Genomic DNA, 17,734 nt, shown 5'->3' with positions numbered 1-17,734 from the left:
ATCTGCTGCACCCTGTATTTCAAGTTTTCCTCCCGCTTCTCCCTTTGCATGCGTGTTTTCCGCTCGCTCTTCATCGTTCATTTTTTTTCCCTCTCCGCGTGCTTTTCCATTTGTTTCTCTATTTCTTTGTTTTTTATCAACGTTTTTTGACGAAACACAGTAAGACTCGCAGGCGATATGGAACAGAGGAGAAGCAATTAAATCGAATTACTCGACCACTCGTCACAGACAGTGTTTCTCTACAATTCTTTTTTTCCCCTCCACGAAAGTGGCTCTGTGCGCGAATACACCCAGTCTCCCCTTCCTTTCGTTTATCATCAAATAGAATAACTCGCGAAATGAAATCGAGATAAATTCTAGCGATAAACGTTTTCCTCTTCCTCTTTTTTTTTTTTTTAGGAAGGAGAGGGGAGAGTTTTAAATTCGTTTCGATTCTTCGCCGGGCTGGAAAGAGAAATGATCGGTCACCGGATTTAATGAATTCGTATTAATGTACGCTTACCGGGCTGTTTATGGTTATTTGTAATCGTTCGATTAAACGGAAATGTATCCGTGTTTTCCACGCCGCTGGACATTTATACGCGGGCAAGGTAGTAATTCGGAAAATGAATGTATTTCAGTATATTTTGCATTTCGTTGCTTTCGTATTTTTACAGCGCTTTATAGAAGAGAGAATTGAATATTGCCGGAGCGGTTGAATTTACGTACGTGAAGAGTGTTTGCCAGTTCTTTCACAGTTGAGAGTAATTTATCGAAGATCGGAGAATCGATATTTTGTGATTGTTAAATTTTCGTTTTGCCGAACATTTCAGCTTATAATAATCGAAGAGAAGAATATATTCGTAATTATAAAATGTTAACATCCCGTTTTTTAAATTTGAATCTCGTTTTTAATTCAATCTCGTGTTATATTTTCACTTGGATTCAAATGGAAGGAAAGTTTCGTATTAGACTTAGTTTTAATCAAGTATTTAAGCTTTCTAATTCATTGAAACATATCAAAAATTTTTTAAGTTATATATTTAATATATTTATTATATTTAAGTTATGGCGATGAAAAACAGTCTATATTGAATATTTAGCTTTGTAAAATTACTGTCCACCCCTCCCATTTAATTCTTCGAATGTTCTTTTGTTCGCTGTAAAATATTCAACTAAATTGACATCTTTTTTTCTCAAATATTTAACTAATACATGTAACACAAATTAAAAATTTTTTTTCTTAAGTAACGAGAACTTCTCCAACAGACTCGCGTGAGAAAGAAAGAAATTTCGTCGACTTTTTAAAACTAAAAAAAAAAAAAAAAAAAAGTAATTCTCCAGTTGCTCCAGTTTCTCCATCTTTTTCCGACCGTCGTTTTTCGCGTTATTCTTTTTCGGTTAGAAAATTCACCTGTCAACTTCGTGATTTTCATCTTTCACCAAAAAGACGAGAGAGAGAGAGAGAGAGAGAGAGAGAGAGAGAGAGAGAGAAAGAAAGAAGAAAAGAAAAGAAAAAGAGAAACAGGGCAAAAAAATGTTCCAAGTTTCACTCGGAATATAAATTAATTAAAACTCTCGTTTCTCCTTTCTGGCAATTTAGCAGCGAGCAGCAGCGAATTTCTTTCAGCTCGCAGCGAGAAAACGAGGGAGATAGAATTTTAAATTAATGGTAATGGTCCGGGTAAAAATGATGGAAATTTCGGAGACCCAGGGAAATGCGGCGTCATGTTCGATATCTATAATTTATTTATGTACGAGAACGACGCGCGGTATAATTCACGGCGTTTGGAAACATATGCGAGGAACAGTTGGGTTTTTTTAACAAAGACTTTCTCAGTCGAAAGGTTCGTTTCGTCAATGTTTGTTGAAAGATGATAAATCAACAATGAGCTTAATGCATAGACACTTCAACGATGATAACATGATCATCAATTATAAAATAATCACGTCGCAAAGAAAGAAGAAAATATCATAACTGTATAAATGACAGATAGATTATTTGTCGTGTTAAACGTCTTATTTGAAAAAGACGAGCAATAAGAATGTTGATGATGTACAAGGAACCTGTGATTTTATAAACTATCGCATATATTGCAGCGTGCATAAAAAGGGGATATAATTATTTCAAACGACAGGTAATTTGAACGATATTAAATAAATAACGCGGGGATAATAATTAGAACCTCTTTAATATGCCCCTTCAATTTCCATATTAATATCTCGATTAATTTCGAGTGTAAATAATGGATTTGTTTAAATTAAAACGTTGCACGAGGCGAAAGCACCATAAAGTGTTGGTGAAATATATTAAATGAATATCTAGCGACGATATTAAGTTCCAAGATGATGTAAATAGTATATAAAGACTGATATACACTCTTGCCTAAAGCTCTGGTTCTTTGGGGCGAAACACAGAAATGAGAATATTACGATCATAACCTCGATCTAAATTTCAATTTTTACTCTTTCGATTGAATGAAATTAAAATCAGAACGATCAATTTTTAGGATGAAATTAATTTTGGGATAAAAATGTTCAATTTTAAATTATTGTTCGTTTAAGTGCAATTAATCAAAGTTCCAAGTACGATAAGAGAAGATGACATTGCAAATTATCATCTCGATCTAAATTTCAATCCTTACTCTTTCGATTAATTAAAATTAAAATTAAAAACGTGAAGCAAAAAAGTGAAAGTGAATTTGGAAATTAAAGTGAAGCAAATTTGGAACAGAAATTTTCAATTTTACAAATATTCCAAAATTATTTGTCACAGATATTCCAACTTTATCTACTCGAGAATGTAATTATATCTCTTTCACAAATTTAGCACGGTCTAAATTTTTGAGCGAGAAACGAAATGAAAGTGGCGAACACTCACTTGGACTCGTCCTGATCCTCGTCGTCGTCTTCGGAATCGAAGAAAGCGTCGTCGTCCTCCGATGTCTCTGTTCTCATTCGTCGGTTCTGCTGAACCGCCCGGGATTTCGGGATCACGATATCTCTGAAAAAAGAAAGAAAAGAAAGAACAGAGTAAGTAGAGTAGCTCCGTGTTCGAGCTGACACGACGAATCAATTTTCGAAGTCGACGTGCTTCTTCTGCCAAATTTTTCGCCACTGAAGATCACCGCGTCTTGCGCATTTGAAAATTAATTCAAATTCAAATCGGAATTATACTAACTTTAGCATAATGAAGGATTGATAAAATGCTAAATGTACTGCTACATTCACCGTGGAAATTAATTACACAAATTCATTACAAATTCATCTCATGAATTGTAAAACGTCACTAGTAAAATTCATTACGTACCAAAATATATTAATGCGTGTAATCAAAATGCGAATCATTAAATTTATATATATACTGGCGACACTGCATTCAGTCAATTTCTGTGTGTAACGTCTTTTGCGGTAGGTGAAATGTTTTATCTAATTATTTGAAATTTTCCTGTGACTGACAAGTCATCCGAATAAAAGTGTGTAAAAAGCAAATTGAATATTACGAAGATTCAATAAGATAAGAAAAGAAAAAAAAAAAGAGAACCGTTGGAACATCTCCGAGGCGAAAGAGGGTCGGCGAATTTAAAAAATTTAAGCAGATCCACCGGTGTCAAGATGCCGGAGTCGCACTTGGAATGGAATAAGTTAAAAGCGATTTCCCTGGCTACGGGAGGAGAGTGGAACGCTTTCGAATATAATTTCCCGCCAGCAGCCGAGGAGAATGGAGTGCAAAACGAGGAAGAAGAGAGAGAGAGAGAGAGAGAAGTGGTAAATTTTCCTAGGGAGGCCAGGCGAAAAAAATTTCTATCGTCGATAACGACGTGGAGTTTGCACGGTTCAATGGAATATTTTTACTCGCAACGTGTTTCACGCGCGTTTACGCGTGAACTTGTCGATCTGTTTCACTGCAGCGTGCGAGTGTCGTCAGCGAAATGTAATATACGAAGCGAGGGTAGAAAAAGATCAGGTAATCAGAAAAGAGTGAAATACTTTCATTTGAAGAGGACGAGATATAGTTGCTACGTGGAAAAGAAGAAGGAAGATGATTACGAAATAATGAGAGATTTTCATTGTAATGAGATGAAATGAAACCACCTCTTGAAAAGAAAGTCGAAAATAGAGAGAAGATAATCGAAATAAAGGGAAATAATTTAAAACATTTCGCTTTAAGGAGATGAAAGGGAAAGATAAAGAAACGGAGAAGATAATCAGAAAGGAATTAGAAATTTGGAAAGATGAAAGAATCCCTTCTTGAAGAAAAAAAGGAAAATAAAACATAAAGAAGATAATCAGAAAAGAAATTCCCTCTTTGAAAGAAAAAAGGATGAAAGGTAAAGAAAAGAATCAGGAAAAATTTCCATTTTAAAGAGTTGAAAGAACCACTTCTTGAAAAAAAAAAAGAAAAATCAAAGATAGAGAAAGTAATCAAAAAGGGATTAGAAATTTTCACCTTAAGGAGATGAAAGAACCACTTCTTGAAAAGAAAAAAAAAAAAAAAAGAAATAGAGAAGATAGTCAGAAAAGAAACAGAAATTCTCGCTTTATGAAATGAAATAACCACTTTCTCTTTTTGGAAAAGAGAAAGAGACAACAGGTAAAGAAGGCAATCAGAAGAGAATGAAAAATTTTCATTTCGAGATGATGAAACAACCACCTCGCGAGAGGAAACTAAAAGAGACGAGAAATATAATCGGAAAAGAACGAAAGGCTTCCATTCTCGAAAGATAAAATAATCGTCTAGCGATTATAAATAAATTCTCGGTTCCAGCGTTGTTTCAACCATGTTACGCGACATTTTGAAAAATCAATCCTCGCGCGTTGGGATGACGTTGACGAGCTTCGAATAATATTTCGAGAGGTAACTGGTTGCTTTTTATCGCAGCAACGGCGCGTTGAATATTGTTTTCGAATCGAGTCGCGATGTTTCGATCGAACGACGAATTTTCACAGCCTGTTTGTGATTGCTCTAGGCAGTCTTTTTAAAACTACACAATCACAATCGGAGCATAATTTACACATAGAATAGAATTTTACTGCAGCCTCAATATATTCGAGATCGATACACATAAGTGTTGCGTCGTTTGATATTTCTGCGTAATGATTTAAAACGTGGCGTCGTTCGTTGAGAGTGGTTCAAAACTGTCGTCGATTATCGAAGACGGTGCTTTTAAAATTTTCTGAAATACGTTGAGTATTATTGTCGTGTTTTACGCTGTCATTATTTTGCAAATGACTGTTCCCATCCAACGATTACAACGATCAATATTAATATTTCAATATTTCAAGATGGACATCTACGTTATTATTTTCCCCATTCGATTTCTTCGCTCGTTAAATTCATATTTAATTTCGAAAAAGAATTCACCGTTTATTGCTCGTAGTATTTATAGTTTGTTAGATATTATATTTATAACGGAATATTTATATTTATTACCTGAATATTCTCTAAGGTGAGGGTGCAATATTTATATACAATATTGACTAAAACTTTCGATACTCTTTCATCGCTTTTGTATTTCACGCTCACTTTAATATTCTTCTTAATTCTCGCATATCTTTCCACTATACGTGTTCATTCTCTACGTACAATATATTAGAAAACTCTACCCGTGGTATCAAAATTAAAATAACATTAAAATTACGTAACTGATGTTTCATATATATTATGTATTTCACGCACAGAGCTGGAACACTATCCGGTGTTCTGTTCGAACGTAAATGAAATGAAGTCGGAAGTAGGTCACTTTTCAATCAATTCGTATTGCAAAATAATTCATTAATTAACCAAAAAAAAAAAAGGTCTTGACTTCAAGAAATTCACCAACAAACAGAACATATCGATGCACCGACTCCGAACGCATTTTATATCGTCGCGTTCGCGGTTCATCAAATTCTAATCGACGCATGCAGAGAGAAAGACAGAGACAGAGAGAGAGAGAGAGAGAGAGAGAGAGAGAGAAATGGTAATATTCCTCTCGAGTTATAATTCGCCGATAATTATAGACGATCGAATTCACGCGACTGTTCGGTGGTGTGTCCTATATGTGGACGATGAGAAGCGACATGGTTCTCGTACGTGGATCGTGTTCCCTCTCTCCACGCGTTAATTGGCCACGAAGGCCGTTTAATGTCTCGCGCCGACCGTTCTAGATAAATTCCAGAGGCCCCCTGTGAATGCCTCCGTCGCATCCACGGTGGAAACCTGCAATCACAGGTTAACTGGCAATAAACACGCTCGGAAATCAATGATCGCCAGTTCGTCCCTGTGCCCTCTTCATCGACAACTACTCCCCCTTCTCCTCTCCGGCCCCCGTTCTACTCGGTTTAATGTCGTGTTCCATGGATAATATCGTCGTTAATCATCCGTCGCGACCGCGTCAACGAGTCTGCTCGATCTTCGACGACTAACTCTCGATGGAACTGTTTATTTCCACGATCTCTCTCTCTCTCTGCGAAACGATGTCAAACGACGTGGGTTTCGAGTGGCCTCGCACAGTTCGGAGAGAAAGTTTCAAAATTTCGAAAATTTCATACACATCGAAAAAAGTTGTCCGAGGAATGAGTTGTTAAACCTTTTTCGTTCGTTTGTACGTTTATAGTTTATAATTAGTTTATAGTTTATAGTTAGTTTATAGTTTATAGTTAGTTTATAGTTTATAATTAGTTTATAGTTTATAGTTAATTTATAGTTTATAGTTAGTTTATAGTTTACACGTTCGCGAATAGTTAAACTTCAGTAGAGGGTGATTCATGTAACTTGCACATCTGAAATAACTTTTAAATTACAATGAAAAGTTGTATCGTTTTAAGGGAGGTAAAATAAGGCCGAAAATATAAATTTTCGAGATCATCTTTATCTTTTTTAATCAAACCATATACTTTTTTCATCGTCAAATGTCAATTGAAAGAATGTTAAATTTCGAGTAAAAAAGTATTAAGCCACGTTGGTGCAATTTTTGATAAACTGGATGCTTCAGGTGTGCAAGTTGCGTGAATCACCCTGCATTATGATTTCGAGCGTGTAAATAACGCTAAAATAATTTTTTCTGACTTTTCGGGTCACACACTCGGAATCTGTGTGGATCGTACGATTCAGTTGGATCATCTCGTTGTGAAAGAGGGGAGGTTGGAAAGTTTCAGAGCAACGAAACGGGGTTTCGAAGATTCTGGGGTGAGACGCTTTGGGGTGGAGAATATTTTTGAATGTAGGTTGTCGTGAATTTCGAACAGTTTATTTTATTTCTTGGTGATTCGAGGTGACGTTGAAGAAAGTAAGATTTCACAGATTTTAAATATAGACCTTGAAGTAGGACCTCCACGTCAGTAGTTTCGTAGTCGTTGAATTTATTATTATTTCGAATTATTTTCGATTTTTATTTTCGTAAAAGATATCAACTCGAGAGAATGTTAAGAGAAATAGGTATTGGTTTGAAACATAATTCGCAGTTTTTTGTGCCTCTAAGCTGAATTCTACCGCCGAATTTTACTAAAATTTTTATTTTTAAAATCGATAAGCTTCTATTGATCACTTAAAATTGTAAGTATGCTTCGACGTTGGTGTACCGTTCACCGTGATTAATTTGGAGTGCAGCAGGCAGTCCCAATGTCCCAACTCTAATTTTAACGTTCTCACGGGTTTACGTCATGTCAGTCACTGTTTCAGAGAACAGTTCATGTTTCACGTTAGTTAATTTCCAATTAAAATTTCGAATTTCGAAACTGGTACGTGCAGGCACAAATAAGACAGCTGACAGAAGACGTATAGTACGAATCTATTGTACTTTATATTTTAATGTAAATCAAATGCTCACCCGGATTTTTCAAGTTCCTTCTTGGAAACACAAACGGCGGTGAAAGTATCCTTCAGGAGACACAAGTCCTTCTTCTTGCAGTTCAGTGGACGACAAAGTTCACCTGAAACGATCAAAAAGTCGTTGTTGAGAAAGGAGGTCGATTTTTCTAAATATCATTCATCACTAGCTTATACTTTGTCTGTACATTTATGTGAAATTTAAATATAGAGAATTGATATTAAATACAAGAAATCATTATCACCAATAAAGCACGAGTTATTCAGTTATTTAGTTACTTAATTTATATTTAATTAATTATTTAATTGCATTATATAATAATAATTATTATTATTATGTTATATTATATTCTTAGTTATTTAATTGTCTAATTTATAATTTAAGACAAACACGAATGAATCTACAATTATAAAACGACACGTTGACACGTTCAGTTGAATTTGAAGATTTCATTACGTTAGCTGATTCATTAAAATTCGTTTGTTAAAATTAGAAAATTTTCTTTCCACCATCCATAAACAGCGAAAATAGACGAGAAGAATCTAAATCACGTAAAACGTATTTCTATTTAAATCTTGCCTTTTAATTTCATGCAAAAGAATGATCACATAGATATTTTCAAACAGCTACTCCGACACTTTCCCCTCCCGATGAATTCACCTTGTTACATCAATGTACAACTAAAAAATCGCGAGTGGTTACATAGATCGATCTTTTATTATTACGGCCTCTTAGGTGCAATAAACCAATTTAATTCCCAAGGCTTTCGAGCTTCTGCCATCCTCAACAACACTCTCTCCCCTTTCCGCACCTCTCTTTCCTTTGCTTCCAATCGATTTCAATTCCTCGCGACAACGCGATCGTTTCGTTTCATAGAAAGCTGAGAGATGAAAAGAAAAAGAAAAAAAGGGGGAGGGGGGAAGAAAGAGGAGGAGAAGAAAGAGATCGAAGAAGAACGAAGGACGGTATTCACGGCTATGAATCGTGGTTCGATATTAAAAAGACGGGAAAATTTCTTGTAAACGACGTCGGAGACGCGGATTCACGTTTCGTCGTCAGAATTAAACTATAGCGTTCGCAGTCACGATCGACGACGTGGAAAAATTCTGGTTTGCTTTCCTCTCCTTTTCTCTCTCTCTCTCTCTCTCTCTCTTTCTTCCCTCAGTGCGTCGATATTACACCACTCGGCCTCGTAATCCGCCAGCGTATTGACGTCTTGGAACGCGCGTAGTTTCACCTTATTAAATTTTAAGACCGCTTCCGGCCGAGGAATACCTGATTTCCTCGCGTTTTACGATACTGTTCGCACAAAAGAAAACGGAGGGCGGAGAGGAGGGGTGGGTGGGAGATCTTACGACCGGGATAATGACGATAACGCGACGACGACGACGACGATATTACCCCTTTGTTGATTGTGCGATTTAGAGTTGAGGAAAGATTGGCGACGGAGGAAACTGAAGAGTAAATTAACCCTTTCGAGCAATATTGAGCCGTACTCCTGGCAGAGGAATTCGACTTGAAAGAAAAAGCAAATTACAGTCTCGTGGTGTATGAATTTTCAATTTTCATTCTTGATAAAAAATTAACAATGCTTTCGACCCTTTACGTCTGACGCGATGTAACGTTTTCGATAATAACTGACGTTTGCCGAAGACTTAGAAAAAAATCGTAAGAGAAGGGGATTAATAAGAATTAAGAGAAGAATTAAGGTTTCGAAGGAATCTTGATCTTTGATTTTAGGTTACAAATTTTTCGATCTTTCCAAAATATCTATACCGAGATATACAGTCAAATGTTAGATATGTAAAATAATAAAAGATGGATTAATTAATTTGTTGATCGAAATTAATTGTATTCTATAACATTGATGTCGAGCCGCAGATTGTAACCGATATTCAAAGAAAATATTTAATGAAAGGATTAAAGAGGAAGTTAATGAGAAGAATAATGAGGAAGTTAATGAGGAGAACGAAGGGGGAATTAATTACCAATAATTGCATCATTACATCATTAATATAGATTCGGTGCTGTTTAAATCGAATACTCTCGATGCAGTCGGATAATTAATATTAATATTCAATTTTGTCATTAAGGATTTATTCATTCTTCTCAAGGTTTCCTTAAAATACTTAGAAAAAAGGAAATTGAAAATTGATACGTAATGATATTTAATAACTTTCGAATTATTAAATTGATAAATTAATTGTTGTTAATAAATTGATTGAAAAGAATTACCTCAGAGAAATATTTTTCTAATATTAATTTTGATCAATAAATTAATGCTAACGACAAATATACGATAACAATAGTTAAGTAATAAAGAACAAAGCATTTAGAAAACTTCAGAGAATCTATCAGAAGCTCTACCCAACGAATAAGTTAATATTAATAATAATAAATGAATAATCAAGTAATTCTATAATTTTTCAATTTTTCAACAAGTAATTGCAAAATTTAAAGCTTTCTACCATAGCGACTATCCTTCTTTCTCAATACAGTAACACGAAGCTCATCTTACACAATTCCTTCTTGAATATTGCGAAATAATTATAATAACATGCGAAACAAATACTCCAGACTTCCAAAACGGCAAATCTCTTCCTCGAAATGCGAAACTCGCTGCTTTTCCAGATATTTCCAGCGTCAAAAAATTCCCTAGACGAGAGATCAAGGGAATCTTCATCAGCGAGGAGCCCGAAATCCCCAATTGATCAATTTCGACGGATCAATCGCCGTCTTCTGACTTTCACCGCTGAAAATCAATTTCTCAAAGGCGGAATCCGAGGGGAACCTTCCCCTCTTCACCTAGTTCCTAAAGGATCGAAAATGGATTTGCAAGTCGCGAAAGGGTTACGGTTGATCGAGCTCGTTAAAGTAACCCTATGAAAGAGAGCCAGAGAGAGAGAGAGAGAGAGAAAGAGGGATGAAACTAATTCTGTCGTTGAACGCAAGGAAGCAATCCGGGATTTTCACGAAACGGCGAAATGATTCGTTTCTTTGATGTAACGCGCTGCGGCCGGAGCGTTTCAATGGCCCTGGCGCAATTGCATTCGCGTGGAAATAGTCGACAAGCGATATTGGTCGTTTCACAGAGCATACCGCATCGGTTCGAATTCCTCTCTTCTCCATTAACCCCGTGGAACCGTGGGGTTTGGCCATGGCCATCGCGTCGGTGCATCTGCCACCTCCCCTGCCCCGCGGGATCGCCATTACCTTTTCACCTGTGAAACCGATAAGGATTTGTCCTGACGTTCTCTCCTGATTTCCCCTGCAATTCGTCGACTGTTTCTGGCTCGATCGCCAGATCCCAACGACGTCGTTAGTATATTCGGGAAAAATTGTATGTAACTGAACGAACGGTTGAACTGACAGTCAGACCGTGATTTTATCATACTTTTCTCTTTTTCTCTCTCTCTCTTTTTTTTTTTTGCCCCCTTTCTCTTCGCCCTTTTGAGCGATGGTCTTTGAAACTTTGATCGATGGTTTTTTTACGCGCGATTATTGGATCTGGGTTCTTTTTTTTTTTTTTTTTTTTTCTTGTCGACGGTTTAAGTAGCTCGGATTTGAAGTTTTTTGTAGTGGTAATTGATGGATGGAGGACTCCTTACTTCCTGATTGATAGTTTCAGGAATTTATATTGATCGATCGGTCGGATGTACGAAATTTTGATGGTTCGCTAATTCTTGGGCTTGGATTTTGGTAATAAAATCTTTGGACTTCTTTTTTGTTCGTTCGATAAATTAGTGTGATATAGAAATAGAAAATTGCGATTTAATTGACGGTAGGTAAAACAAATTTAAATCTTCCGATATTTCCTTTTTCTCTTTAATCAATGTGTTGCTAGATTATTTAAATTATTCGATAGTTGTTCTATTCTTTTAATCTTTTTAGATCTCTTTACGAAGATCGATACAGCAAATGTTGGTAATGAACGATACTGTTTGATAGAAAGATATTGCTGTCTGTTAATTTATTTTACGAAATTTCTATGGTGACTCGTTTGGTAGAAAGATGTTCCTATCTGTTAATTCGTTTTGTTTATTCAACCGCGTAGAAATTTATTTCTATTGTTTCTGTATTTATAGTCGGCTTTTCTCGGTAATTGTCTGTTTATATATGGACCTGTAGCTTGTATACGTCTATCAGTTATTTAGTTTTATTACATCGCATCACCAGATTTATTAAAAATTTCTACATTAAAAATTTTAAGTGATTTAACCCACTAAATAATTTAAATTTCATTTACTAAGATTATTAGTTAATTATAATTATTTGCTCCAATTTAAAATCGGGCAACTAATTAAATATAATAATTGTTACTAATTCATTTGATATTTTCGTAATTAAGTGATTGACAAAATATAAGAATAAAAGTATGATTGTGTAATTTTCAAATTACAGAGTGTTACAACCAGTTAAAAAATTATTTGAGAATCAATAAAAAAGAAATTATTATATTTGTCTGATCATATACTCTCCAGCTTCCCTGATTCAACCACGAATTGTGGTGTATTACTTATCACAATGGTAACAGTTTGTAGTTGCAAATAAAAATTTATTTTTATATTTTTCTAGTCGAGCATTCACTGTATAATATAAGAGCGAAATATAATACGTAATTTCCAAGTTACGCGACGTTACATAGAGTTAAAAACCAATAAGGAAAATTATTATACAGAACGTGGTGATTTAATTTCTGATCATGTACTGTCCAATTTCACTGATTCAACTACGTGTCGTTCTTGTTCTACTTGCCAGACAAAGAACAGCTTCGTTCCATTTCACTGCATAAGGTCTAGTTCCAGATATGCGGATATGTGTACGATCGTTCTACTTGTCTGCCTATGTACAGGTCTATTTCACTTCGCTAGGATGGCCTCTCGTCGCTTTTACGCGGACTGTTGTACTTAATGTAACCTCGATGAATTCACGGATACTCACATTTTAAATATAACGACGATCTCGTTGATTTGAGTGCATTTTACTTCCATCGAGAAATTATGTCGCCGTGTTTTTCAACTAATGACGCATCAACCCATTTCGCGAGAGCTTTCTCCAACCGTTTAACGAAAAACAGTACTGTTTAATTACGTCGATCATTGATGCCTTGACAACTGTTAGACTGCGAATTTTTACGCAACTTAGAGACAGAACAAAATTCTTTTTTCACTTGTACTCTCGACGTTTCATACTTTATAGTTTTATATTTATAGTTTTATATGTTGGGAAGTTCAGTGTAAAAGTATTTAAATTAGACACAGAACATTACGATTTGTTCGTTTGTTAGTTCAACTTTCGTTCGATTCCCAAAAATGAATGAATTTCCATATTCTTGATAGATGGCTGTAGTCTAATTACAATTAATAATAAAATAATAATAAAATAAATATAAATGCATAAAAATGTAATAATACTATACAATAATTTTACAATTAAATATTGATGGTATTCAATCCGCTGGTACAATGAAAATCCGCCATCTAATAATTTCAAAATATTTCTCAACTTAAATTTTCAACATATACGATGTAAATATATAATTTACATCGACATACGAACTCCGTTAAAAAGAAAAAAAGGAACGAATGCTGAAAATAGATTCAACTTCCAGACAAACGCATAATCCAGTAATTCCAGAATAATTCGATAAGAATTCTCGCCCAAAATAACTCCAATTCCAAGTATAAAAGCTATGCGTGATCCCCGAAAAAAATGTATCGCGAGCGAGCACCATGCAGCGAGACTGGCGAGAAACCGTGCCAGAGGATCCATTACGCGTCTAATTAAAAGTTCGCTGCCACGGTGTTCAAACTCTCGGCGTAATATCCCGTTCGGAGGCGGGATTAAAGTCACTGCTTGGCTACGAATTAAGGAGGCCTCTCTCGGCACGATTTCTCCTTAAAAGGCTTAGAGAAGGCGGTGTACACAGGTTTGGAAAAAAAAGAGCCGATCGCTCAAAGGGCCTCGGTATCGAAACCTTCTTCCTCGACTCTTCCGCGCTGCAAAGCCAACCTTTTCGCAAATGGAACGCCGCGAGAAAAGAGGCTCGGTACTCGGAGGAACGGTGTAATTGCGGCAAATGGAGATTGGAGTGCCACGGTCGAAGGTATTTTGTGAAATTTACGAGAACAAAGGTGACTGACAGAACGATGTTCTTCCTGTACGAACGATACTGGAGATTTCTTTTTTTTTTCATAATGAAGATGATCTTTCGGACTTTTTAATTGTTCTAGCAGGCGAGAGAGAATTAATCCACTCGATGGCTGAAGGGAGAAGGATCACCTGAATGTAATAACAAGTATGATAACAGTGTTTGAATAGTCTAAGAAGCTAAGAAAATTCGACGTAGAAATTATTGTTAATTATTACGAAATCATTCGAGGGTTAAATTAGTGTTGGACTCTGGGCAATTAAAATAGGTAGTTCGAAAAATTGTTTGGCAGACAGAGGGATATCTAGAGATTTATTTCATGTAGCTTGTCTGCAATCAATGAGACGCAAAATGCACGACACGTATTGGAATTAATGAGAATATAAAATTGAACGACAAAGTGTCAGTTTTACATTTTACATTACAGGAAGAAAAATGATGTGCAATAATTCCAATAATTTGAAACTGACAGCGAGAGTCGTGCATTATTGAATTATTGCTCGAATCGAACGCATTTTTATTTTTTTCAAATGTTTAACTAAAGATTCAATACATTCATTCGAATCTATTTAAAGATTAAATATAATAATTTATATTTAGTTTGACGTATTGCACGAAATAATTTAAAAACGTTGGCTTTATATTACACGAGAGAGATGGGGCGAGCGAATAAAAAATACCAGCATATTTCATGCAGGCATTATGCTTTATCCTTATATTTTGTCCAAGCGTAGCTCTGAAATAATACCACTGTTTTTATACGATTAAATTCCACTGTCTCATATTCATTTAAATTACGCTAGACATTTTTATTTCTTTCTCCAAACTGCGTTATTGCTTCTCCAATTTTTCTCTGTGCAAGTGACACACTTGTTTCATTACCCTCTTTTAAATTCGTTTTCAAAAGAAAAAGAGAGAAAAAAAACCCGCTTCGCACGATTTTCAATGAAACTTCTAATTAATTCCATTATACTCTTCGTAAAGCTGTCTATAATCAGAAATTAATTTCGAATTTATTCCAATTTCACGCCTTTCACGAAAATTCGATTCCAACAATTATGAAAAGGCGCCAACGCATTTGTCGGGTTATTTTTTTTCGATCCACTTGCGTCCATCGAACTTCTCCTTATTGACATATAAAAATCGAAAGATCGCAGCAGCGATGATTGGAAAAATTTCGGACTTTTGTTAAAAAAGGAAGCACGAATTGTTGGATATTCGTGGGACATTTGTAACGGTAGATTTACGCAAGATTCGTTGGTGTTTCGAGGGAATTGACAAGACCGGCGGACGGTAATCCGTTGGCCGGAAGTTTGCGTGTCCCTTCGAAGAAGGCGGAAGACAATGATGCGAGCCGACAGTTTCCGCGCGGGGCTTCGCGCCGAGTGAATTGGATACAACGTCGCTTCGACGATTCCTACGGACGTTTGCTTTCTGACAGACATCACGGGCTGTCTCTTCCATCGTGGGCTTAACGCGTTCGGTCAGTGAAACAGCGAACGGGCAACATCGAAATTTAATAAGGTTTCTTCCTTACTTTGTTACTAATTATTCATAATTCGGAACGAATTACTGTTGGAACCTCGTATTCGTTCGATCAATTTGTTCGCAGTCGAGTCACAAAAAAAAAAAGATCATTGTTACCGCGTCATTCAATTTTTGTGACCAACTTATATTTTGTAACTTTGCTCGACAGCCTGACAATATAGAATTATAATGAATTGTAATAGATTTTATATTAACTTTTTTTACAATTTTTTTTTTATGTTTGACAAAGCATCGTTAGAAACGGAACGGTGTAAAAATGTAAAACAGAGACGCTGTTTCTCAGTAGAAACGTTTTGTAAAAATAAAATATCAGTGGGAAAAGCCGAAATATTCAATCGTGAAAAATGTTTAGAGTAAGACTATTAAAAATCGGTAGGTACTAAAAAGGATAAACCTCGAAGTTGAAAATTCCAAGAAAGTCTATATAATTCTGATAAATCCTACGTATTTCTTTTATTTCAACTATTCTGGGACTTTCAGAATTAAATATTTTAATATTAGGCGGTATAATAATGTTACACTGAATTTTATATCAGCCTTGAAATTGAAGATTTCAAGAAATTCAATACATAATATGTCAAGTGACTTTCTAAAATCCACAGAAAAGTCTCTTTAAATTTAATTTATCCATTTACAACCGTTAATAATTTTCGTCATGTTAGATATAAAATTAACTATTATAAAATTAGTCTAAATTAACTAATATCGATGCTAATATTACAGTATACGATACAACACTAGTATCACAACGTAGTTCATATTATAAAGTTCTTGATATTATAAAGAATGTCAATTAATAAATAATTATTATAATTGTATTATAAATATTATTATTATAATTTAATTTTATAAATATTAAATTATATTATTAAAGATTCCAAGAGATTCTACGAATCCTGAATCCGCCCGTCACAAGACGTTTTCTCCTCTTCATCAATCATTGCTGTGGCTCTCCGCGTATTCGCAGAACCCACGGTTCAGCCGAAATCCAAACGAGATAGAGAACTTAACAGCTTCCTGTCCACGGAAGTAATTACATCGATGCTTGTAATATGCTAATCGGGGCGAGTTCTCGTGGGACGGTGTTTGAAGTTCCTTAAGTCGGCCGACAATGGACCGTGGCGAGAATCTCGCGCGCGCGAAGAAACTTTCGAAACAAAAATCGGCCCGGTGGAATTGTTCCAAGCGAATTAGCCCACTCTCGTTTGAGTAAGCTGTCTCTCTGCAATTATAATGTGTTCTACTCTAACATCTGATGTTCTCTCTTTCTTTTTAAATATAAGTTTACTTCTCTCTCTCTCTTTGGCGTTTTAACAGCAGAATTATTGACGATCAAAGTACAAAAGTATCAGAGGAATTCAATTCTTAAATTTTAAATTAAGAAATTTCTATCAAGTTTCTAACGCGAAGAACAGAAGCGTTCGTTTGTACATTTGATGAAAAATCATGAAAATCCCTGGTACCGTGCAACGTTGTAAAAGGTTTTCACAAAAGAAGTCACAAATTGCTCGTTTTGATCACACTGATCGTAGTTTCAGCGAAATTTATGACCGTCGGCGGCGTTTATCGATACGTAACATTATTGAAATAAAGTCGATCGTATTTTATTTCAGGAAGACGGAGGAATTTCATCTATTGGAGCGTGATTATTTTATGGCCACGATATTCGATATTTTATAAGATACTTGGTACTCGGTCGGCGTTTCTGAAATAATTTCGTTGCTTCGCTGTTGGCTGTTATTATTAACAGAAATATACGATGCACAAAGTATAATTTATTTGTTCTCTTCTTTTTTTTATTCTTTGATAATAAACAGCCACTTATGAACTGTATCGAAAATTATTACAATAACTTTAAACCATAAAATAATAATAAACTAGTTCTCTCGATCATCTTGAACATTTTATTTCAATAGAAATGACTGCTTATAAACTGTACGAAGATTTTTGTGTTCTTATTAATAAAGTCGCAGTTCTTATTAATAACTGTATCATTTTCACAATGATAAATTCATGACTACACATAATCAGTATTTCTAATATTAGAGTTAAGGATTTTCAACCATGTCGTTCTCAATTTCGACAAATTACAACACTTTTACAGTCGTTACATAATATCATAATCATTATGATTCCACGTTACATGCGACTCAATATATAGACTCTCATCTGTGTCATTTTTCTAAACATCGTTTAGGCGCGTGTAACCATTTTCAAACAAAACGAAAGTCCCATAACTCCCCAT

The 17,734-nt window shown here is 35.2% G+C and overlaps 1 protein-coding gene across 1 annotated transcript in view; it reads right to left on the bottom strand.

Annotated features, from left to right (window-relative positions):
• LOC122527558 (proteoglycan Cow) overlaps positions 1-15,962 on the bottom strand; it is a gene marked incomplete at its 5' end in the record, with an annotated part of 84,366 nt that extends 68,404 nt beyond the window's left edge. The window contains 3 exons of the mRNA XM_043651845.1: positions 2,861-2,983; positions 7,791-7,893; positions 15,953-15,962. Of these exons, the coding sequence (XP_043507780.1) occupies positions 2,861-2,983; positions 7,791-7,893; positions 15,953-15,962 (236 nt within the window). The remainder of the gene's footprint in view (positions 1-2,860; positions 2,984-7,790; positions 7,894-15,952) is intronic.
• Between the last annotated feature and the right edge of the window lie 1,772 nt (positions 15,963-17,734).

Source organism: Frieseomelitta varia, unplaced genomic scaffold, assembly GCF_011392965.1.
Source record: "Frieseomelitta varia isolate USP_RPSP 00005682 unplaced genomic scaffold, Fvar_1.2 scaffold_227, whole genome shotgun sequence".
NCBI lineage: Eukaryota > Metazoa > Arthropoda > Insecta > Hymenoptera > Apidae > Frieseomelitta > Frieseomelitta varia.
This window is presented reverse-complemented; position numbering and strand designations above follow the sequence as displayed.